Source organism: Nicotiana tabacum, unplaced genomic scaffold (genome assembly GCF_000715075.1).
Source record: "Nicotiana tabacum cultivar K326 unplaced genomic scaffold, ASM71507v2 Un00002, whole genome shotgun sequence".
NCBI lineage: Eukaryota > Viridiplantae > Streptophyta > Magnoliopsida > Solanales > Solanaceae > Nicotiana > Nicotiana tabacum.
Window position 1 is genome coordinate 2,122,801 of NW_027438240.1, and position 23,289 is coordinate 2,146,089.

The 23,289-nt window shown below is 34.8% G+C and overlaps 1 protein-coding gene across 7 annotated transcripts in view; it reads right to left on the reverse strand.

Annotated features, from left to right (window-relative positions):
- The window catches only part of LOC107784267 (structural maintenance of chromosomes flexible hinge domain-containing protein GMI1), a 30,188-nt gene extending 13,877 nt beyond the window's left edge, over nucleotides 1-16,311 (reverse strand). For 3 of the 7 annotated variants that reach the window (XR_012707058.1, XR_012707057.1, XM_016605368.2), the window contains exons 1-26: nucleotides 15,733-16,037; nucleotides 15,009-15,314; nucleotides 14,156-14,546; nucleotides 13,677-13,706; nucleotides 13,508-13,594; nucleotides 13,371-13,426; nucleotides 12,461-12,544; nucleotides 11,450-11,522; nucleotides 10,293-10,348; nucleotides 10,107-10,212; nucleotides 9,923-9,991; nucleotides 9,299-9,385; nucleotides 8,525-8,575; nucleotides 6,813-6,948; nucleotides 6,652-6,713; nucleotides 6,370-6,498; nucleotides 6,004-6,094; nucleotides 5,872-5,906; nucleotides 4,374-4,449; nucleotides 4,100-4,282; nucleotides 3,792-3,950; nucleotides 3,570-3,591; nucleotides 3,348-3,462; nucleotides 3,123-3,242; nucleotides 2,396-2,713; nucleotides 2,198-2,301 (exon numbers count right to left, since the gene is read on the reverse strand). Coding sequence is in view for 5 of the 7 variants with exons in the window: in XM_016605368.2 (XP_016460854.1) it covers nucleotides 2,198-2,301; nucleotides 2,396-2,713; nucleotides 3,123-3,242; nucleotides 3,348-3,462; nucleotides 3,570-3,591; nucleotides 3,792-3,950; nucleotides 4,100-4,282; nucleotides 4,374-4,449; nucleotides 5,872-5,906; nucleotides 6,004-6,094; nucleotides 6,370-6,498; nucleotides 6,652-6,713; nucleotides 6,813-6,948; nucleotides 8,525-8,575; nucleotides 9,299-9,385; nucleotides 9,923-9,991; nucleotides 10,107-10,212; nucleotides 10,293-10,348; nucleotides 11,450-11,522; nucleotides 12,461-12,544; nucleotides 13,371-13,426; nucleotides 13,508-13,594; nucleotides 13,677-13,706; nucleotides 14,156-14,546; nucleotides 15,009-15,253 (2,885 nt within the window). In the remaining 2 variants the exon portion in view is untranslated. Of the gene's footprint in view, nucleotides 1-2,197; nucleotides 2,302-2,395; nucleotides 2,714-3,122; nucleotides 3,243-3,347; nucleotides 3,463-3,569; nucleotides 3,592-3,791; nucleotides 3,951-4,099; nucleotides 4,283-4,373; nucleotides 4,450-5,871; nucleotides 5,907-6,003; nucleotides 6,095-6,369; nucleotides 6,499-6,651; nucleotides 6,714-6,812; nucleotides 6,949-8,524; nucleotides 8,576-9,298; nucleotides 9,386-9,922; nucleotides 9,992-10,106; nucleotides 10,213-10,292; nucleotides 10,349-11,449; nucleotides 11,523-12,460; nucleotides 12,545-13,370; nucleotides 13,427-13,507; nucleotides 13,595-13,676; nucleotides 13,707-14,155; nucleotides 14,547-15,008; nucleotides 15,318-15,732; nucleotides 16,038-16,173 lie in introns of those variants that run through there. The other 4 variants (XM_016605366.2, XM_016605367.2, XM_075248605.1 and 1 more) reach the window with 4 other exon arrangements.
- Nucleotides 16,312-23,289: the final 6,978 nt, after the last annotated feature.

A 23,289-nucleotide genomic window follows, 5' to 3' on the forward strand; every position in this document is an offset into this window, starting at 1 on the left:
CTTTGCAAGACTTGGGTGGCAGCAATTCCAATGCTACGCCTTAAACCACTTGGCCATCTCTTCTACATAATGATTATGACCCAAAAACTGAGTGAATAGCGAGTCAGTCGTAAACAATTATTGATTGGATAGGTACGACCAATCCATTCTAACGAGAAAAATAGAAAATTTTTCATTCCCTTGCCTTGAGTGAAATGGTGGAAATCCTTGTTTGATTTTTTTGAATATCTTCCTTCCTTGGATTAGTACTGGGACATGCATATCAAAAGCTCAGCGTGAAATTTGAATGAGATATATCTTTCTTTTTTAAACGGCTGTGGAGAAGATCAACTGAGGCAGCGGAAGTGAAGGCAACTAGGGGTTGTGACAATATCTATAAACTAACAGTTGCAATAGTTGCAGTAGGGTCTAGAGCTTTTACCGTTCCCCTTGTGTGATTTTGTTCCTGTGAGTTTTCATTTTGCACAACTAACATAGATGTCTCGAGTTTAGTAGTATCAAGTGTTTCTGAACCAACACGCAATAATCGGGCAAACACTTCAACTAAGGAAGGAACTGTAGAACTTGCCAAGATTTGATCCCTTAAATGACTAAGATCAGATCGAAGTCCTTTCAGTGCCAAAACCATAAAGAACTTATCCCTTTGTTGCTATTGCGTGGTGACACTTGCAGATAGTGGCATGAGAGAGAAATTGATCTTTTAAGGTATCTGTTTGTCCTATATAACTCGCCATATCTTGATTATTTTGCTGTAGTTGGACTAAATCTGATACAACTTTGTATATACGTTGTATATCATTCCTATACAAAGTCTTAGCTTTAGTCCAAACTTTATAGCAAGTTTTACAAGAATGAAATAGGTTGAGTAATTTAGGATCTAAAGAATTCCATAAAAGACTGCACAATTGTGCATCAATTCTATTCCACTTAGTCCTTTCAGTAGCAACAATATCACTAGCATTTTTGATTAAATGTTCTTCATATCCCTGACCCATAAACCACATTTTAACTGAAGAAGATTATGATATGTAACTATTACTGCCTTGTAATCTAACAGTTGTAATAGTGGGAGAATTCGAAATTGAAGAAAAGAATGGTTTGATGTCACCTATATGTGAAGAACCATCTTGCTCCGACATTTTGAGATTCTAATTCCGAAAAGGTCAAATATGTAAAAACCTGTTGCAAATAACTTCCACTAGAATCCAGAATAAGCCAAAATAATAGCTTGATGTAGAGGAAAAAGAGATATCAATAGTTAACTCTTTGAAAAAACAATAAAAAGGTACTTGGGGACAAAATAACCCAATACGTGTAAAAGAAAGGCAAATAAAGTGGGACTTGAAATAGCTTCAAGGAAAAGCTTATCAGAAACCCAATTACTCTGTTCTCTCTCTAAATACAAGACCCAACAACTCTTCTTCCTTTCACCAAAGCCACAACTTAACGGAAAGTTTCAAGAGAGATTGATTTTTTTTTCTTCTTTTTTCTTGAGAGATGAAATTTTGGTGGCAGATAAATGTGATTACAGTGCCTATTCTTTCTGAACTCAAGTGTTTTCTTGTGGAAACAAGATCTGGCCGGGAAAGGAGACTACTAATGGAGTCTGGTCAGAGGGTAACGAGATCTGACTGGAAACTTCGTCGGAGATTTTAGAGAATGTGATGGGTAAGACTAGAATAAATGGTCGACCCTCACGTATCTCAAATGAAAGTAGAGATGGCCAGAAAAATCCTCTGGAGAAGTGGATGCCAGAAAAAGCAATCGGAAAAGGTGGTCGGAAAAAATTGGCCAGAGCAGTGACTGCCGGAAAAAGCAACCGGAAAAAGTATTTGAGTCTCTACCGAGATCGTAGAGGTTATGATACCATGTGAATGATGTAAGTGTATTTCATTTCATACTTAAAATGATAAATTACATCGAGAATATATACACAAAAGCTAGACACATAAGTCAACAATGCATCCATAAGATCACGCCTTCTACCTACAATCTTTGACTATCTATCCGACATACAATCTAATATTTGAAATATTCTCAGACAATATCTAACAGACTTAAAAATGCCACGAGAATTAAGAACATCAATGATATCAGATTTGTATGGCAATCTTAAGACTCGGTGCTGGAACAATTCTCTTTTTGCATAACTGTATGTAAGAAGTTAAGAAGTCAGTTTAGAATAGAGATGCCCCACCTTACACTGAGTGTAGTCTTCCCATCACTTATAAGTTTCCAACTAGCAGCCGCAGACAATGCTTTAACATGCACTTCCTTTTCAAATTTTGTACAACTGTCTTCCTGAAAAAAGATATCAATAGCAAGGAAAATCAAGGATAATAAACACGTTATTCAGTATATCATAAAATGGAGATATAAAGAACATATCACTTACAAGAGAAAATCGAAATAGGTAAATGCCTGCTTTCTGAAATATATCTGGTAACCTCTCCTTCAGGGGGAATATATATAGACCAGTAAACCCTTTATGCGACGAAGGATTCATTCGGCCAGAGTAAATATGACCAAGTTCTTTCCCGTCCGCTTCAGCTTCAAATTTGACCTCTAGAGTCATCTGAAAATTTTCTTTCATGATGTATTTCTGATCCAAACTTACAGATGCAGTACTAGAGCTAAAAGAAGCTGGACGAACAACTGCAACAATCTCCTCAGGAGGCTCATGTCCAGCATCAACAACATCCTGAGGTAGTGCCTGCATTTGCAACCAAATTCAGCAATTCAATGAACAAGTATAAATGTGACGTACCATCAAGATCAAGCACAGCTGAAATCTGATCAATTCCAAAGATATTCAAAGGAATAGATGCTCAATAAGCCTTGCAGGAAATTCTGAAGAAAATACAGAAACATGTTCCACTAGACACAAGTGCAGTAACTTATTTACCATGCTGAATAAGTTAAGAACCCTACACAGCTGTTCAGCTTCATCTTCGTTAACAAAAAGACTGTCATCTGACTTGGACCCCAAGTAGATGAAGTAGATGAATTTAGGGAATACTAGATAAAAAAATGCAAAAAACGAGCAAAATACTGGAGAAAATCATGGTAAACGCAAAAATAAATCAGTAATTAAAAGAAGCAAGCTGCTTCTATAAACTAACCCCCTCAATGCCCAAGTCTTCACATTGCTTGGCATCTAATATGTCAATTGACGATGGAGTTTTTTTCTCTTGGTGTTTCAAGATTTGGTTCTCCCATTCCGTAATATCAACAGATAAGCACTGCAAAACATGACACTAATTATATAGAAAAGATAGATATGTAGAGAACGCAAAAAACAAAAACAACTTAATTAAGCTGCAATAACATGGAGCCAAAACCAGAACCTTTCCGGTGTCGATCACACTAATCGGCAAAGATTTTGAGTCACGGATTTCTATGCTAGCACACCCTTTATCAACTATAAGGCGAGAACCGTTCTCAACAGGGACGTTTAATGGCCTGTAAGTAATCATAGTAAAGACAGCAAAGATTCAGATAATAGTGTTGGAGGGGAACTAAAGACCCGGACAAGCAATGACATGAAATATAAGAAGTGAATCACTAACCTGCAGATAATCCGAGCCTCACCTAAAATATAGATAAAAATGTTACAACATCATAACAACGTCAATGGATAGGTTACAGCTGAATTTTTAACACATAATGCAGCAGAGATATATGTAATTACTTAAGCAGTAGCTAGCCATAAGATACCAAAATAATAAGCTACTCGGAATTAAACAGGTAGAATAGTATACTCTAAGAAACACGAAATTTTGAAAACTTACGACCTGATTCCCCCTGACATCCTTCAAGAATAATATATTCTAGTGTGGCGAAAACATTGTTCTTGTGGAAACCCCTACAAGCTCCCTTCAAAATTTTAATCTTCTGCCCTGATTTCCAAGTTATTCCTTTCCTCCGTAAAACTTTATGAATTCTCATAACTGAAATTACAAATTACAATGATATGAGTTAACATTAATGGGAAACTACAAATTGCACCAATTCAAAAACAGGCTGCAAGATGACAATAAAATGGTGCAGCTATAAGAATTTATCATAAGGTTTACTAGATTTGTGTTTCAATCAATACCATCTGAAGAAACACCAAGCTCCTTCTTGTGCGAAGGGCTGAGTACAAAAGTAGGTTGATCCTCTCCACAGTCAACCTCCTCATCATTGCGATCATGCATCTGAATTATCCAGTCCTGATATAGCTTCTCCACTTGCAAGAGAGTCACCTTTTTTCCATCTTTGGATATCTCAACATGAATATCTAAAAGGGTTTGAAACATAAGGTGAAGAGATCTCATTGCATAGTAGTGAGTAATCATTTCAACAGTGCACAGCAAACCAAAAGTTATTACCTTTCTCTTTCTCAGAAGGCTTGTTGCCAAAGTTCCTTAATGCAATGGTGTAAGGATGGTGATGGGCTAAGTCAGTCTGTGCAAATACATACAGCAGATCTCAGCAGAGAAAAGAGGAAAATGCATATATAACCAAATCATTCTTGGAACTTGGAACAACACTTAAGAAATACAAATCGGAGGCATGGAGTTGGGAAAGGCTTCACTCCTGCTTAGTTGATTTACACTGTGTAATAGTAGGGTAGCCGTACAATTTCCAAAGGGTTGGTAGAGTACCACAATGTTTCCTAGTAGCATACCTTATACATCTATCATTTCACTTTCACTAGGAAATCTCCCGTATGACTCCCTAAAGCCCTAAAATCTCATCCCATAGGCATATCTTGATTATAAAAAACGGAGAGATGATCATGCCTAAAAACTCCCACTTCTGTTAAATACAACATCCCAATTGAATGGATCCTCATAAGGACTTGCTAACTTAAATCAGTCAACTAGACTTCAATCCCAAAGTCATTGGGGTCGGCAATACACATCTTCTACATCCATATAACTCTAATTGGCCTCCTCCATTCCAATAATGCTACTTTTGACATTACGATTGACAATCATATGGGGTCTACTGGGAAGAGATCTGGAGAGAAGATGGGCCTAAATCCATTATACTGGTAACTAAATTTCGACAAGTATAAAATAACTTCTGTCTTGGTGCCGATTCCTTTGAGTAATATATCTGGAGTACCTCTAGTGCCCAGAACCTGCAGCTATCGAATACATCACTCATGGTTAACGTTTAGGTCAGAAATCAGTGGAGCTCACGACCTTCTACTTCAACATCAAGGATTTGACTTCCTCCACCAATGTGAACCCCAATTAGATTAAGGCAGCTAATGAGACGATGGGTTGCATCTATTTTATCTCTCCCGCATTTTTATTTGTAAAATTATTTCACATTTACAATGAAATTAATGAGAATTGACCTACCACTTTTTATTCTGGACAAAGGAATCCTATCAAATTCACTAATTCGGGGGGAAAATACTGAATTTTTGTATTTGAAAAGGATAAGATTACTAGCGGGACAAAAATAGAGGGAAGGTTCAAATTCAAAAATGTGTTAGTGATTGTTCCATAATACATGAAAAAATCTGGTACAAAATAAATAATTTCTCCAGAAGATATAGAAAAAATGGAACAAACAAACAACAACAACCCAATCCCACTAGTGGTGTATAAAGAATGATACAAAATGAAAATAGTGTATGAAGTTTATGTTGTCCAGTGGTGTAAAAAGAATCAGGCTGAATATGTTTGGAATAGAAAGATTCCAACTGTCCAAGTAAAGAATTATTAGTTGCATTTAGATTATCCCCTAGTCTATTCAACAAGTTGAGTATTCTCTTGTTTTTCACAAGGTTAGTTCCTCATTTTGCATGCCAGGAAATGAATATATGTCTTGACAAGTTGTCAGAATGCATATAAGAAAGTTGTCTTGTACCTTTGATGGTGTTGGGTTGAAACCAGCATCGGTCTCTGCAAGCAGAATATTGCTCTATGATGCTTGGAACAATGACAAAACAAAATGCTTATTCATTAATTGGGAGTACTTGTTTGGTACAAATGGTTTTACCTACAAAACATTTTACTCTACAGCAGCATCTCTTCAAGACTTCAGCCCTATCACCCTTTCTTAGCTTAGGTTCCATGAAGGGAAGCCAAGCCTGCAAGAAACAAAAAAATGGTTGACACTGTTCAAGATTGAGAATATTTAAAAAAGGAAAAGAAACTAAAGGCAGAAAGACAAAAAGCAAATAGTTCATATAGAATAACACAAGCATAAAATAACATATAAATACGCACACATGCTCTTTCTTTCAAAGTCTGGAGAAATTTTATTATGAAAGTAATTTTTGGCAGATTATGGATAGTGACTGAATACAAGATTGGCGAAAATATAATTTGTAAATGAATAAAAGAAATATTCTGATCGACTAACCCATCGAGAATCCGGAAGTAGACGACCCAACCGCCTGACAGAGACATGACTAAAACTTTCAAAATTCTCTGTAATTCCATACCCATCCGCCTCTAGCTTTTCCAATATCACCTCAATACTCTCTTTACCCTGCAATTAAAAGCATTCACACATCCTTAAGAAGGGTTTTAAGTGCAAGATCTTTCTTTTTTCTTAGACAAGGAGGTGCATGATCTGTATGCACACCAAAATAAATTCCAAGATACATTGCAAAATACAGAACTAGAGACAGTATAGTGTCACCTGCACCACTGGAAGATAAACACACTTCAGCCGAGCATTTGCTTCTAGGGGTGATCTCTTTCCTGAGAAATTTGATCTCAGACTATAAAATGCTCTGTGATAACAGGATTTAATGAAAATACTTGCTAGGTGTTTGTCGTGACAAATGACGTATATGTTACCTGAACCAACTTTTACATTGGTGCTATCATTTACATGAAATCTAAGCTGTAATACAAACTCAGGACCATTGCAGGACTGTAAGTTTGTCGTTGCCACCTCTCCACCTTCAATTTCTGCTAAATTAGTGCCATTGACCTGCAAATTTGCATCAACTGAAAGATCTGCAGAAAAAGAAATAGAGGTCTACTAGAACTTGCTTTGAATATAATTGGCAAAAGGTGCTCAGATTGAGAGTTCCCAAAAAAAACTAGAACTTGCTTTAACAAAAATGGAAGGTGCTCTCATTGAGATTGTTCAAAATTTTGACCAATTAGCCACTTATTTTGTGGTGATAAGGCAACCTACAGCTGACGAATTGTGTCAGAAACTTTCATAGTAGCTGAAAATTCTCACTCAAATGATGGTTTTCCTGTTTTTTTATGGTCAGTAAAGCTTATCTCTCTAACTGCATGACAAAAAGACCAGGATAGTCATCAAAAAACAAATGGCATGGGCAACTGTCAATGAAACTGCACAAAATAGAAGATTAAAAGAGAGAACAACTACCAGCACCAGTTTGAAAGAAAACAAATAGGAAATGCTAGAGATGAGGAAAAGAAACAAAGCACCATCTACGAAAAGATAATAGGAAAACAAGCTTTTCTTTAACTCCTATAACATAGAGAAATAGGAAAACAAGTAGAAAACATGAGCGCTAGATAAAGGATGGTATCCAAGCAAAAAACGAACATGCAGAAAGAACCTTCCTTCAATGCAAAACAGTTTTTTTCCAGTGAAATAAGAGCATTTGTGCCTCATCTGTCTTAGATAACTAATTTAGGTAACAAGCTGAATTGAATTTCTTACCAGAAAAAGCTTTTCAGAGAAGTTGGACAAGAAAACATAATATCCACTATGTGAACTTACCACATGCAAAAGACTGTGAATGCTTTCTCCACTGATGTTTTACAAAGGCAACAAAAGGCAAAAAAAAAAAAAAGATAAAAGAGGGACGAACAATTAAAGCACATACTCATTTCTCAAAATTTTGAATTAAGTGCCACACAGATAATCAAAGAGGACCTCTAAGATGAACTACAGAAGTACTATTTAGTAAGGGAATGGAAAAATGGAATGACATCAGAAGAATGAAGCAGTAAGAAAAGACTTCAAAATTCAGAAATGGAGAGAACAACGTGCCGAGGAAGAGGATAAACTAAGTAAACGTAGTTCACAAGTAACCAGAAGTGTTTGAGACAAGCAAGATCACGCAAGGTAAAATACTAAATGATACTGTGGCATGCAGACATAAGAGGTCATGGTGAAGAACAAATTCCACATTGGATAACATTTATAGTTACAGCTCATTTGGCAAACTTCAGAAAAGACGCTAAGAGGAATCCTCAACAACAAATAGATGAGCATTGCCAGAAAAATGGTGATCTTTAAGATCAAGAGCATGAGAACCCATCCAGAAAGAGAGGAACTCCATGTGGAGAATCACAGAAAAACAAACAAAAAAAACATGAAGGGAAAAGACCTTTAAGAGGTTCTCAACAAAGAGTGACCAATCATCTGATACTAATTGGTATCTCATGATTTTCTGAAAATAATACCAAAAAATAAAAATGTTTACCTAAGCTGTACAAAAGTATCTTTCCACCGTTTATGAAGACATCAAGTGCATGGTATAGGAAAATTATCACTGAGTTCTAATATATAGATACTATACCTGAAACTCAATAGGCATTATGGTTCTTCCTGTATTTGATACTTCATCACACTGCCCAATGAAATAATAATGAATAAGATATCGAAGGCCAGAGTGCATAGGACAAATCTTATAAGGCAGAGAGTATCATCACATCACCACACACCAGACTAGATAGCATCTTCAGCAACAATGGTTGTAGCTCCACATAAACCTTTTAAGTTGACTTTCGAACTCTCTAATGTTAGTTATCCAACTGAAACACTAGTTATCACAATGCCTATAGGACATAAATTTTGGAAAGAGCTCTAAAAGTTTGAGCAACAACAACACAGCAACTACGCCTCAACCCAAGCAGGTTGAGGAACTATAAAGTTTGAACAGGTATACAAAATTCCACACCTGCAGAAATTAATATACTACAGTAGGAACTTATTATCTGTAACATACACTGAGAAAAATGCAAATCACAGAAAAGAAGTGTGAAGCGTGTAAACCCAGCAAGGCCAGTTTGAAGGGATACTACAAAAGTTGGAATATAAATGGAATATGCATTAAGCAAAAGAAATGAAAAGGGAAGCTTAAAGCAACAAGTAATAATTCAAAATCACAATAACAAGACTCCCATGTGCACATTGTCTTCAGTCTCTATCAGAGTAACAAAGTTCCTAGTTGCCATATATAACAATGCCATTAATCAAATTTGAAAGTAATGAACAGAAAACAATGATCAGAAAGCGCTACTACATAAACCTCTAAAACCAACTTATCAAATAAACTCCATAAGCCACTAACCTGAATATAAGGGAAGTATATATCCTTCAGTTTGTATTGTAATTGCGGTATGCTTTCGCTTCTCATCTTTGGATGAAAAATTTCAACCTGTCAATAAGGTAAGCAACAATGGCGTTCAAAAGCTGATCATATACTTTCACCAACAATTCCATAACATGTTTGAGACTTATTTCATGGAACCTTTTATTGCCACAATTAAATGGAAATTATTGATGTTCAGTGTGTTAACATATACCAAAACAACTAAGCATCAAAATGCTATGAGCAGCCTACACCCAAAACCTAAACAATTAAAGACATTTTTTATTCGTAAAAATAATTTGGGAAACACCACAGTAATAAGCCATTTCAAAAACAATTTAGTAAAATGGGATTATTTTTCGAGACATTGAAAAAGGTCTCAGTCCATGGAGGATACAACCAATCATAACACTATGAAGAACCACAAAGATTGCACCGAAAGGATCAATCAAGATATCACTCATATCATGTATATTAGGGTGGGAAATGGACTCGAAATTGACTTCATAGGAGGTCAATGCAAAATTCTATTTCGAAGGAAGATGGTACTAAAGATGATTCTATTAATCAAAAGGTCAGCAAGAGTCCGGAAGAATATTTTACTTTAGTGAAGCTACCACCAGTTGATTCTCGAATCTCATCTTTCAAGGGGTCTCTAACACTTCCATCGGTCTAAATGAAAGGAAAAAGACATAAACTTAAGAGGATAAGATAACGACAAAGAACTGCATATAAATATGAGGGGCAAAATGATAAGAAGATAGCAATATTAAACAATGATGAGCACCCTCCAAGTTTGTTGAGAAGAAGAACAGCTGAGCAGAGATTCTCTCTCAAGATGTAACACAAATACTTTCTTAGAATCCTTTGTCTTTGAAGAAACTGAGGTTCGTCTACAAAAAGGCAGCAAGATGAAAAGTAAGTCCTTCATTTTGTCCAAAATGAAGCCATAATAAACTTTAGCAAGACATACCTTCCCAAATGCATAGATGCAATAGGTCCTCCATAACCAAACATACCAAAGAAAGGCTGTAAAGGTAATCACCATGTCAGATAACCTATAAACAAAAGTCAGCCAAGAGGATGGAGACACTGCTAGATATAGAAACAAAATGTAGTTTGATTCCTTGCTTGCTAGTTGGATGAATTAAAAATCAAATTACATAAGGCAAAAATAGCCCAAGCTTTTATTAAGAGATAAGGAGCATTTGAAGAAAAGGGAATAAAAAAGGAAGATAAAAAGTTATTAAGTACAAGTTGGTAAGAAAATTATATTTTCCATTTTAATACTAGTAATGCTCTTTTTGCTTGTTTTTTCCGGACAAAATAGTATAAAAATAGGTCTTTCCTATTATCGATAGCTGACTATGAATTTCAGCTTCTGCCTCCAATGGATTATCAACCATCAACAAAATTATGCAAAGACTAGTGTGTACCATGGGGCTAAACCTTCAAATCGACAGGTAAATAAATGTCAAAAAGAATAACTCCCAACTGTTCCCAATATAGAGCCTTACAAGGAAAAAATTTGCAAAGTAAACTAATATCAAGTTGAGGTGGGCTAAAGGTATCTCTTGAAATCTCGTTATCAGATGACTCTGAATCACAACAAGAACTTTACGTAGAGGCTGCTCTTCACTGGAATAAGTACAAACTTTAGGCAGCAATTGTCATTTCATGATTTGTTGCCAAAACGGATGCAAAAAGAATTTTTATGCCCATCTCACTGATCACGGGAAAGCCAGTCTTGGAGAACCAATAATTTGAAGACACTATGAAATGGTAGAAATGAATATGTCATTGATGATTCAAGATTTTTCAGAATCCAGTTCAAAATTGAGATTATCTTGTGTTACTGAGTTCATTTATGTTCAAAACATTTAAGAGACAACATACAGGATACTTGACAGTGCCAAGTTGCAGGGAAATGATAAGACCGAAATCAGGCATGAGTTCATTACAATGTGTAACTACCGGTCTCTAAGTTCAAGCTGGACCTGTTACTAGCCTGGAGATTCAAAACTCAACAAATGCACAGTAAATAGATATTTCTGTGTATTGGAAATTCATTTCTAATAGAAGTCTTTTGGATACGGTTAAGCAAACTGTATGTTGGAGTTAAAAAACAACCATTAAGTATGGAGGTTTTCCTCCTATGCCTCTGTATCTCGATGATCTATGTAGAGAAGCTCCCATCTTTCCCCTGAAAACATACGACACATAATAAAAATAATAAAAAAATAAAATAACAATGAAAGTGCATTAAATAACAGTAAAGATGAAAAAACTGATGACGTAATTCAAGAAAACAGTATCAAGTTCCTAAGCTGGCTTTGAGATAGAAATCACAAAAGAATTGAATGAAGATAATTGTCGTTTAGGTGCAGATTAGTAAAATACATGCAGCTTTCTCACTGCATCAACTCTTCAGTTCTATTTATCTGATTGCAGTCTAGACAAACTATGGGCACTGCATTGATCACTTTCTGGAGACCCTGAGTGTTACAGAAGCGTTTTACTCTTTGTATTCATCTTTCATCACAATGCATCAAGCCATCAAAGAAGTGTATGAGTTTCTTTGACATCCTTTATTTAAAAGAAGACATTAAGTCGTTGTTTCCATATCTGCTACAAGTGGTTTTCCCTCAATTAAAGATAAATTCTTTCAAAACCAAATGATAGTCATTGTAACAAATAGACCTAGCATAAACTTTTTTTTTGGTAAGTGCAAATAGACCTAACATAAATTCAAATAGCAGATACAAAAACAGACCTCTGATTTTTCTGGAAGTTATTTTCAAAAGAACAAGACACGGAAGAAAAATAATCTATCTATATGTGAGAGAGATCTTCATGCATCAAAAGGAATGATCTAGAACAGTCAAAAGAAAAGAGAAATTGAGGCGTTTCTGAGGAACAGTTGTTGATCCATATAACTTAAATCTTGAACCATCTAAGACACCAACTTCCATTTTTAAGGACTGATTCAAGTGTCTTGGTGCCAACCTCAAGAAGAACCGCTTTATGCAACACATAAGAAAGTATTTATTAATTTAGAACTCAAAGTTAACTTACAGCCTGAGTACACGTCATTCTGATAACTCACAAGTTCCCAGGTAAATCTGTGAAAGAACAACTTACCACTTCACTACAGAGTTTTCAGCACTTCCATCCATACCAGGGCCTGTGTCAAATATTGTGATCCTCTTCTCAGTTAACTTTAGACTGCAAAATAAGAGAATTGGTAAACGGTTTCAGGGAGTATGAGATACGAGCTATTAATCAAGATAATGAAACATCTTATGCAGAGCTATTGATCAAGACAATGAAACAGCCGTAGGCGCTATTTAACATAATAGATTTACATAAGTTAAGTGAAAGCCAGTGAAAAGAAAAAGTAGGAGCCAACAGGAAATAAGACAATATCAAATCTTAGTAAGATATGGTCACGATTAATCACAAGGGCAGAGCTACACATCTACTGCCAAACAGCAGGTCAAACAAATAAGTGTGAGCACATGCAGAACACGATAAGAATAAATTATAAATCCTTGGAATTCATTGTTAGGCGGCAATATCAAAAGGATCATTTAGTTAAGAAGTTAGTTGAAGCATGAACTGAATTGAATAGGAAAATTGAAACCATCCTGTATAATATCCGAAGAGAAAAAGGATACAGTTGACAATGGCACACTTGCAAGATGTTAAAATGATTAGAAAACTGAGTTAGAAGTTTCTTGGGGAATTAAATTATCCAGTTTCAGGCAAGATTCATGTGTATTCTAGTATGCAATTTTAACTGAACAGGACAAAAACAAGATTACATGTTACAGAGGAGGATTTTTCGGGATCACCATTTTAGGAAAACACTTGACACTCGTTCCCAGGATGAACAATATATTGGTATACTCTCAAGTATATATTAACATCTTTAAAAAAAAATTAGTCTTTAGTAACTATCACACTATATCCAGTCATTAAGAATTTTATAATTTAAGAGTTTGAGTTGAGTACATGCTTTATTGAGCTATCCAGCTTCAAAATTCCATACCTTATTAATCTCCTCTGGTTAGCTTGATTAGACCATACAGCCTGCAATGAATTATCCTGATATACAGTTGACATGAAGTTAATGCTTAAAATGATCAACATAAATAGAGAAAGTTATGTGCAATATTAGATTCTTACAATCAAATCTGCAAGCGCAGTTTCAAAAGTATATTCTTCGGGTAGCTCCTTCAATAAATCAGTATCCGGTGTAAGATCCCACATATTCTGTCAAATGCAACCATACACTCAGTTAACGTATATACCATATATTCTTGAATAGCAAGCAGCCAGAGACTGAAGTACTAACCTCATATTTATCTGCTTCAGCTGAACCATCCTGTATGGAAAATAGAAATAACAAAAGAGTTTAAGTTCTATGCACTAATAGCGTAAAAATATTTACATATTTAAGTTTTGCATTAGGTAATTCCAGGTTTAACAAAATATTTACACTTTCAATGCACAAGGCACCATTTGTCCAAAAATAAATGTCTGTTTAAAATTCTCAAATAAGTGTTTGCTTATCAAATTGGCCAACTTAAAACTTCAAATATGGAATTTGAAGTTTGAAACATAGGTTTTAGGTTTTCAAAGTTTTTTCACTCAGAATCTTCAACTCTATTTTTATGTCCAAATACAACTTCAACTTCCGAATTTGTTTTTTTCAACTTAACTTCAAATACTACTTTTTTTAAATAAATAAAAAAATCAACCAATAACAAAACAAATGGGACCAAAATAAACGAGAAATTTCAAATAATGAAAGCCAAAATAAAACAGACATACACAAAGCCTTAATATATGAGACTTGTAATTAGGCTTAAGATTCCTGAAATCCAACGTCTTTGTTATCTTGTTCTCAAAAGCATCTACAAAATGCAAATCCTTGCTCGTCCAATAAATCTGTCGTTTGGACTTCAGGCCGCACTCTGTTCTTCCCCCAACATTAAGGCATTCTCGCTTCACTACAATAACAAAGTCCTGAACCGGCATTTCAGTTGGCGGTTCACGTACTTGCAACTCTAAAGTTATCCCATTTGGCAACAGAACCCGAAAATAATAAACTTTTTCTTCAATGCCAACTTCCTCATCTGAATCAACTTGGACTCTTAGAGCCCTAGTTGGTTTCTTCCTTGGCGTTTCGGCTGAAAAATCTTCACTCTGCCTTTTGCTCGACCTACCACATGCCAAAAACAAATGGCAGTTACATAAATAATAAATAAATAAATTATACGTATATAATTTACTTTGGTGCACCCCCCTTAAAATCAACCTTAGCAAAAGCCTAGGTTTAAAGCAAAAACAATATGCTAAACACTCGAAACATAAAATGATATACTAATACAAATCAGTAAACACACTTGCTATACTGATACATATGTCATTAATGTTAAAAGGGGAAGTTAGAACCAGTGGCGAAGCTAGAAAAATTTTCAAGGGTGTTCAAACTTGAACAAGAAAAAAATTCCCCAACAAATAGGTGCATCGATGAATACTTTCGCCCTTAAATAAATAACAAGGTAAACAATATGCAGCATCGGTATTTACACTATACTCCAACTATTTAAATTCATCAAACCATTTAGGATTAAAACGACGCTTAAATCCAGAAAAGTCAGATTGAGGGAAGTCATGATACCGAGGTTGGCAAGGACCACTTTGAATGTATGTCCTCTTTATTTCATCGTGATGGTTTGGATGATACTCCAATATTGGAGTTGTTCTTTCAGCTGGATCGGACTTTGGACCATTTGTATCAATTTCTTGTCTTAGAGAAGAATGTGAGGGGAAATCTGATTGATCGGCATTTTCTTCTCGGTTAGATTGATTTTGAGACGCCGAACTTATTTTTGGTACTTTGTTGTAAAATTTCAACAAGTTCATTGCAACTTCAATCTGCTGATACTTTGTTGTAAAATTTCAACAAGTTCATTGCAACTTCAATCTGCTGAATGTATAAAGTAGTTAAAACATATTATTCCTCAACAATTAAATAAACAAAAGGAACAAAAAGATACCAATACTAGTACTGTAGCTCCAGAAAGTGGTGACAGACTCCTATACAAATTAGCAAGAAATTCAAGAATTCCAACGAGTCAACAGTTGGAATGCTAAGTTATCATATTTCATCTCCCAGAAGCCACACTAAGTTCACTAACATTTTAAAATGAGTTTTTTTCCACTTTGATACTAGATTACAGTTTCATTTTAGCTCAAAATTTTGATAAAAGCTAACTAATTATTCCCAGTGTACTGTCCCAAGAATATTTACCATACCAAAAATCAGAGAAATTTAACACCACAACTGAAACTTTGAAGCAAAAAAAAAGGAAAAGAAAATATAAGTGATTCGAAGTTCGAACCAGTTCAATGGCGGAGTGGAATTGTCGGACTGTCGGAGTAACGAGTAGCGCCGGCGGAGACGGAGAGCAGCGAGAACTTCCAAACGCAGAAGTTCGCTGGTCACTGGCAGAGAAATCGGAGAAGATGGAGACCAAAATTGACCTGGGTTTTTTCCTTTTTGTTTGCGTGAGGAATGAGGAATTGGGGATGGATCGATTTTGATTTTTTAGGGATTAGAAAATATAGGAACAAACAGGGCACACGATATCAAGAAAACAGAAAATATACCAAATAAAGTGAAAGGAAGAGATTTTGACTGATCCTTGACTTGAGTCAATCGATGTTTACTCTTTATAGTAATAGTACTATACACGTATGCATGGAAGAATAATACTTAGAATGAAGAATTTTTATATTTGTGTATACACATATGAGAAAGAAAACTTGATTAAGTGACTTACGTTTTGTTTTCTTGCATCTTCAAATGGCGATTTGCAGAAAATGGATTTGCAAGGGTTTCAGAAAGAAGAAATACTAACAGAGAAGGTTTTGGGAGAAAATGATGAGAAAGAATTGGAAAAGACTGCGATGTATACGGGTAGTATAAATAGGGAGTAGTACTAGAATGCAACAGAGGCTTGAACACTATAGTAGCCAGCTTGCGCAGTACGCACCCTTTTTGTCTGCATGTTACCCTGTAGAGTGTTTTTTGTCTTTTTCTGGGTTTACTATTACGCGTAAGTTAGCATTTTTATGCTTGAAATAGAGACAGAGAATATGGGTCCAACTATATTGCGCCCAATGTTCATTGAGCACCGCAAATAGTCTGAGGCCACGTGTCTTATACCGTTTGAAATACCTGGCGTTAAAAGTGTGATATAGGAACTATCTGTTTCCTACTATTGTAACAAATTTTGGTTATTAAATATTTTCTTATCTGAATCATTTAAAATGTCCTAATATATTTAGAACTTTTGAAGTTTACTATAAATATACAACTTTGACTTTTTCTACACCTTTTTACCCAAAAAAAAAATGTATCTTAGCTAAACCAATAGTTAGGAATTTGTATTTAATTTTAATTCCTTCAAAATTGCGTAAGAAGGAATAGGTATCTGTTATTGTTATGAAAAAATATTTCTTGAAAAATTTGCTACTTATCAAGCAGTAAAAGGAAAAAGAGCCTTTGAAAACTCTCTTCCTTTATGATAACCAAAAGATAGCAAAACAGCATTCTATTGTTAAATTGACTTTGAAATACGTTCATTAATCCTATTTCTTTTATGTCAAAGTATCAAAATAATTTTTTTACGAAAAACAAAAAATATCCTAAATGTAAATAAAATATATATCTTTTCAAGAAGGGACAAAATTATCCTCAAAGGGTTTAGCAATTCCTAATTTAAATAAAAAAAAGACATATATTGAGTATGATTAAAATTTTATCTAATATGAAATGTACTTATGAAAAGTAAATAAAACCCATCTACAAGTTAAAAGAAAAAATAAAACATTCCTAAATTTCTAACGTAAATAAAAGAAGAGTAAAAAATTGCATTCCTAAAATTCATACATAAATAAATGAGAAAAATATGTTTTCAACTAGGAATAAGATTTTTTTCAATTCCTAAAATCAAAGCTAAGTAAAGAGAAAAATATATTTTCAACAAGTAATCAAATTGTAACTAAAGAGAAAAATACTTTATTAAAAAAGAAATTCTAATTACTTTTGTTAAGGGATTTTTTTCCTGGAACATTGATCCTTATCAAATAAAAACTTAGGAGTCTTTTCTTAACCCATTATGTTTTGAATTTTAGAGATGTTATATTTTTAATTTGAATACAATCTAATTTCTTCTTAAAAGGTGTCAAATTCATTCTAATTTGATGTAAGAAACGAACCATCCTTACCTTTCTATAAAATTATGGCCCTTATCGAAATGTTATTCGCCTTTTTGTCCTTTAAAAACAGATTCCATACTAGATAAAACAGTCATTTAATTATTTTCTAATATTGAGAAGTTCAAAATCAAATAATCTTTTTATATAAAAATTTCTTATTTAAACTATATAGAATGTCCTAATATTTAGGATTTAAATTCAATTATAATTTACCTTGCTTCAATTCTTTCTTTAAACCAACATTTATATGCTTGTAGACATGTTTTTAGAATTTAATGCGTATTCTTAGCCTCCGATGTATATAATTGCTAGTCACTTTTTCTTTTACAAATACTTTCAATAATTAATTACCTAAAATACATCACCAATGCATGTTAACTTTTTTCCTTTTTTTTTTTTTAACTTTTAAAGAGTTTTGATTTAACTTTAGGTATAAAATTCTAGAAGCCAGAATTTTCAGTGGTAATGTTAATTTAAAAAATAAATTAATTTACATCCATAATATGTAAAATTCTAACTATAGATGATATTTAAACTTTAAATAAAACTAATATACTTGAAACTTTGAAATAAATTTAAATTTGAAAAATTGTCCTCAGCGAACTTGATTTTGGAACTTCAAAATCGTTAATGGCAAAGTTTATCCGGAATGAGTTTAAGGTATTATTAACTTTTATTTGGTCTTGAATGTATATGTTAGAAAGAATTTACACTTAGACCAATAAGAATCTAGCAAATATATTTACATAAGAAGAGGTTCCACTTATCGTATTTATAATTTTGATGAACTTTAAATGAGCAAATTTCACATGCTAAAAATAGACATCTAATATTTAAATTAAAAAGAATTTAATATTAGACTTAACCCAAGAAAAGAAAAAATGAATAGAGCAGAACACGTTCTTAAACTTTTAATATCTTTTGTTATAAAAATAGCTTCACCTAATTTTTCTACATAAAATATTAATTTTAGAATCTTGATAAATTAAATTATATTTTATTTTTGTATTGTCTAGAAAAATTGAAAATTGATTTATTCCTTATACGATGATTAGCATAAAGTTTTTATACTTCATTTATACCAACTCAAAGACTGTGCTCTTAATTGCGTTAAAAAAAAAAGTTTGTCCCAAATTGACAATTAATTAAGTAATAGGAGTAACTATTTTATTATTTTCTTGTACTATGTTATAATTAATATAATATTAATAAAAGAGATGTTGAGTGAGATATAACAACATAACATATTTTTTATATCTTATATAATAATGATAATAAAATCTCTAAACTCTCCAAATACCATATAACTAATTCAACCAAATATCATCTTATATTGAATTCAGGTATTGTATAAATGTAATAACATTCATTTTAATCATTTGAACAAATATCACATTTAGTATAACATCTATTGCTAATTTTTAATAATTTATTCTTCTTACACGTTTTATATTAATTGACGTGATGTACACATATAACGCATGTACACTAAAACTAGGTCCCTGAAAAGCCTACTCTCCTATTTATTTTCTCCCTCGGTAGGCCCTCTCTAATATTTTTGGAACCATCACCACAACCACCTTAGTCTTTGTTTAAATCCCTCCATTCTTTCCATTATACCCATCTTAATTCTTCTTTCTTTCTCTTTTTTTTTTAAAATTTTTTTAATTCAGAAACGCATTGAGAAAAGGCTAACTATATATGTATTCAAGAGGGTTTTTGAAAGTACAGGGAGGGGGGAATTGTAACTAAATTAAAAACTTAGTCGACTCAGAAGAGAATTAGTCGACTTTACTTTATGAGCAGGTTTGATTGACGATGAAAATAAATTGTAAGGAATTTAAAAGCTGAGAATACAAGAGTTTTATACTGGTTAGATCAAGTGCAACAAGGATAATGCTAAATCAAAGGATGTCAATACCATAAAAAAGGAAACAAGATCAAGTGCAGTCGCTATATGAAGATAGTCCTTACGTCAAGGATCGATTTGGAATCTGGAGATTATGAAGATTGATCGAACAAGTCAAACCACAAATCACTCCCTTGATTATAAATGAGAAAATGAAGGAAGATAATGAATCCAACCCATCTCTTGAGCAGGCACTCCTTGGGTCAAATCTCTTAGAATATTTTGTGCCTCAATCAAGGGTTCAATCTGCAAAGGCTACTCAAGACTCTCGTATAAGAAAATTGGCAGACTCAAGAATTCAAAGACGTAACTTACCACTATTTTTTATACCTTTCTAGTTCTTAGCACAAACACTGTATTCCTGAGTTTACTAGTGTCTCAAAAGATAGGAAGTGTTAGGAAACAAAATAAGAGTTGTGTCAAGTTTGTAAAACTCGCTGCTGAAAATCGTTAATGGTAAATGATCCAAAAACTACTACTACCATAACAAACTATTGAAGATCTAAGAGAGCCCTTGTGACCCAAGGGAACTGGATGTAGGTACCACACCGATACTGATGTTTCCTTTCTGATATCCTTGATATGTTTGACTTCCTTTGATTGAGCATTGTCCTCCTAATTTTCTGCAATTAAACATATACAATTATATTTGCACTATTGTCATCATTGAAACTTAAGTGTAACAATCTCCCCCTTTTTGATGATGACAATCAAAAAGAGTAAACAAAGTACACTTCCCTTTCATGTCCTAAAATGCTGCTCCCCCTGAGTTGTTGCTCTGCTTTACTCTCACATTTCTCCATCCTTGACATCAATCAAAAATAAAGAAGCAAGTGTAGATATTACAGACATACAAGAGTAAATAATGAACATCGTAGTTAGGGTAGCAGATAATATGCCTTCAACATAGGCACATGGTGATGGTTCTTACAGACCAAAGCAAAAGTAATAACAAAACAAAATAAACAAAGAGCAAAAAGATTGTTTTAAAAATACACACACACATACATAATTGCCTTAGTTCCTCCCCAAAAAGTATTTCAGAGTATTGATCACTTTGGTGCAGAAAGAGTCATAGGAGGTTTCAACTTCTTTGGTGATTTTGTCCATCTTCTCTATCATGGAGTTGAATGCGCTGATTCCTTACCTCCTTGTGGCTCCCATGTCCATCCTGAGTTCAGCCACGTCTGTACCTATTTCTTTGGTGACTTCCCTGATCTTGTCTACATGTTCTTTCATTACAGTGAGCATGGTTTTTACCCCATCTAGTCCTTGCTAAATCTGTTGTAGGTAGGTAGTAGCAGTCGACTGAGGCTCAGTTGATTCAGTGGTTGACTCAACCTATACTGGAATGCTTTCAACCTTGGCACGTCTGACCCATCCATCGTCACTTAAGGTATAACCCATCATAGCAAAAACTGTCTTATCATAGGTGCTAGAAATGTACTTGGGGAAAAAAGGTGCCAAATCAACCTTCATGACCTCAAGAATGTGTGAGACGAGCAAGCCATAGGGCAAACAAGCAGCAGAAGAAGATATGTCCCTGATACTTTCAAGCATATACTAACAAATCCACACAAACCAGTCAAGCCTTTTATTGTTCACAAGGCAGTAAAGAACAAAGATATCCCTAATAGTCAAAGTGCTGAAAGACCCAGTCCTAGGAAGGAGAGTAGTAGCAATCATGTGGGCTAACACATGGTGTTCAAATTTAAGACTTTTTGGACCAATGTCAGCAGGGTTTTCAGACAAAAAAGTTTTTGCCTCTTCTAAAGTGACTTCAAAGTCTTTTGGCCAATAGTTTTGCACAAAAATATTAAATCCATGAAACTTAGCAGAAAAAATCTTCTCAAATTGATAAGAATCTAGAACAATACGAGTACGTAGAACCATTGACTCCAAATAATCTTTATCATTAATGAACAAATTTGCATAAAACATCCTCACATGTTCTTAATACACAGAATTTCCAACAGTATCAAATAGATGAGAGAGAGACGTTGAACATCAAAGATAGAAATCACATCACAATGCAAATTTTTCATAAGAGGGATACTTACAGAGTGTCCATAAGCCATAGATTTAGACTTATAAGACTCAAACCTCGATTTCTCACTTGGTCCATAGAAGTTCAGTTTATCCTCTGGCCCAAAATCAGTGCTTTCCACTTTCCCTTTCTTGTATGCAAGCCGTTTGGGGGTTTCCTCCATGGGTCTTTTTTCTACCTTCTTCTAGATAATAGGAAGACCCTCCGATGAGTCACTGCTTTCATTATTGGTCTTGAGAAGGTCTGAGTCAAGGGATGATTCAAGGCCAAGGCCAATTTTTTGAGGTGAGGGTACCTCGTCTCGGCGTCGACTAATGTTTTGCTAATGTAATATATGGGAGATTGCGTACCTTTATTTTCTCGAACCAGGACTTCGCTCACAGCTACTTTGGATATAGCGAGGTAAATGAGGAGACGTTCCTCTGGCTCCAACTTAGAAAGCAGTGGTGGTGATGACAGGTACGCTTTCAACTTCTTTAGGGCATGTACGTACTCAGAAGTCCATTGGAGGCTGTTATCCTTCTTGAGTACGTCGAAGAATCTGTGACACCTATCTGATGATCGTGAGATGAATCTTGAAAGGATGACGATAAGGCCTGTCAACCTCTGAACCTATTTTTTGGTGGTCAAGTATTCTGGTATCCCCTCGATGGCTTTGATTTGATCAGGATTGACCTCGATTCCTCGTTGTGATACCAGGAAACCAAGAAATTTTCCTGAGGCCACGCCGAACGCATATTTTTTGAGGTTCAGTTTCATTCTATTTCGTCTGAGTATGTCGAAGGTCTCTCTCAGATGGTCGAGGTGATCTTTCTTCCTTTTGGATTTGACTAGCATATCGTCTATATAGACTTCCATCATTTTGTCGAGCTGGTCTTTGAACATCCTCGTCACCACCCTTTGGTAAGTTGCCCAAGCATTTTTCAGCCCGAAGGGTATGACCCTGTAATAGTATGTCTCTTGATGGGTGATGAATATGGTTTTCTCCTGATCTTCTTCTTCCACGAGGATTTGATTGTAGCATGAATAGGCGTCCAAGAAGATCAGTAATTCATGCCCGGACGTTGAGTCGATGAGTTGGTCGATATGGGGTAATGGAAATGAATCCTTGGGGCATGCTTTGTTCAGATCTGTGAAATCTACGCACATCCGCCGTTTCCTATTCTTCTTTTTCACCATCACCACGTTGGCGACCCACTGGGGATACTTAGACTCCCTGATGGAGCCATTTTCCAATAGTTTTTCCACCTCTTCTTGTACCGCGTCATTAATTATGAAGTTGAACTTACACCTGACCTGCCTTACCGGGGGTGGAATGTGTCGACATTCAGTTTGAGCGTGGTGACTTCCTTTGGGATACCCGGCATATCTGCATGGCTGAAAGCAAACAAATCCGCGTTAGTAGTTAAGAAGTGATGGAATTTACTTAGTTCCTGAAGTTTACAACCGGTGTAAGCTTTCTTGCTGTGATCGTTGGCGTCTAATCGAGAGGTCTTCTATGGTCGATTTCGCAGCTTCGACCACATCGGGGTCTCTAATGACGTCTTCGCTATCAACACATATCGACCTCGACCCTGTTGATTGCTGTGCCTCTTTTTCTTTGTCCTTCACTTGTTGAGTAGCCGTGCAGTCTAGGGTGATGCGGTAGCATTCTTGGGATATGCGTTGTTCCTCTCATATGCTAAATATCCCCCAGGGAGTCGGGAATTTGATGACCTG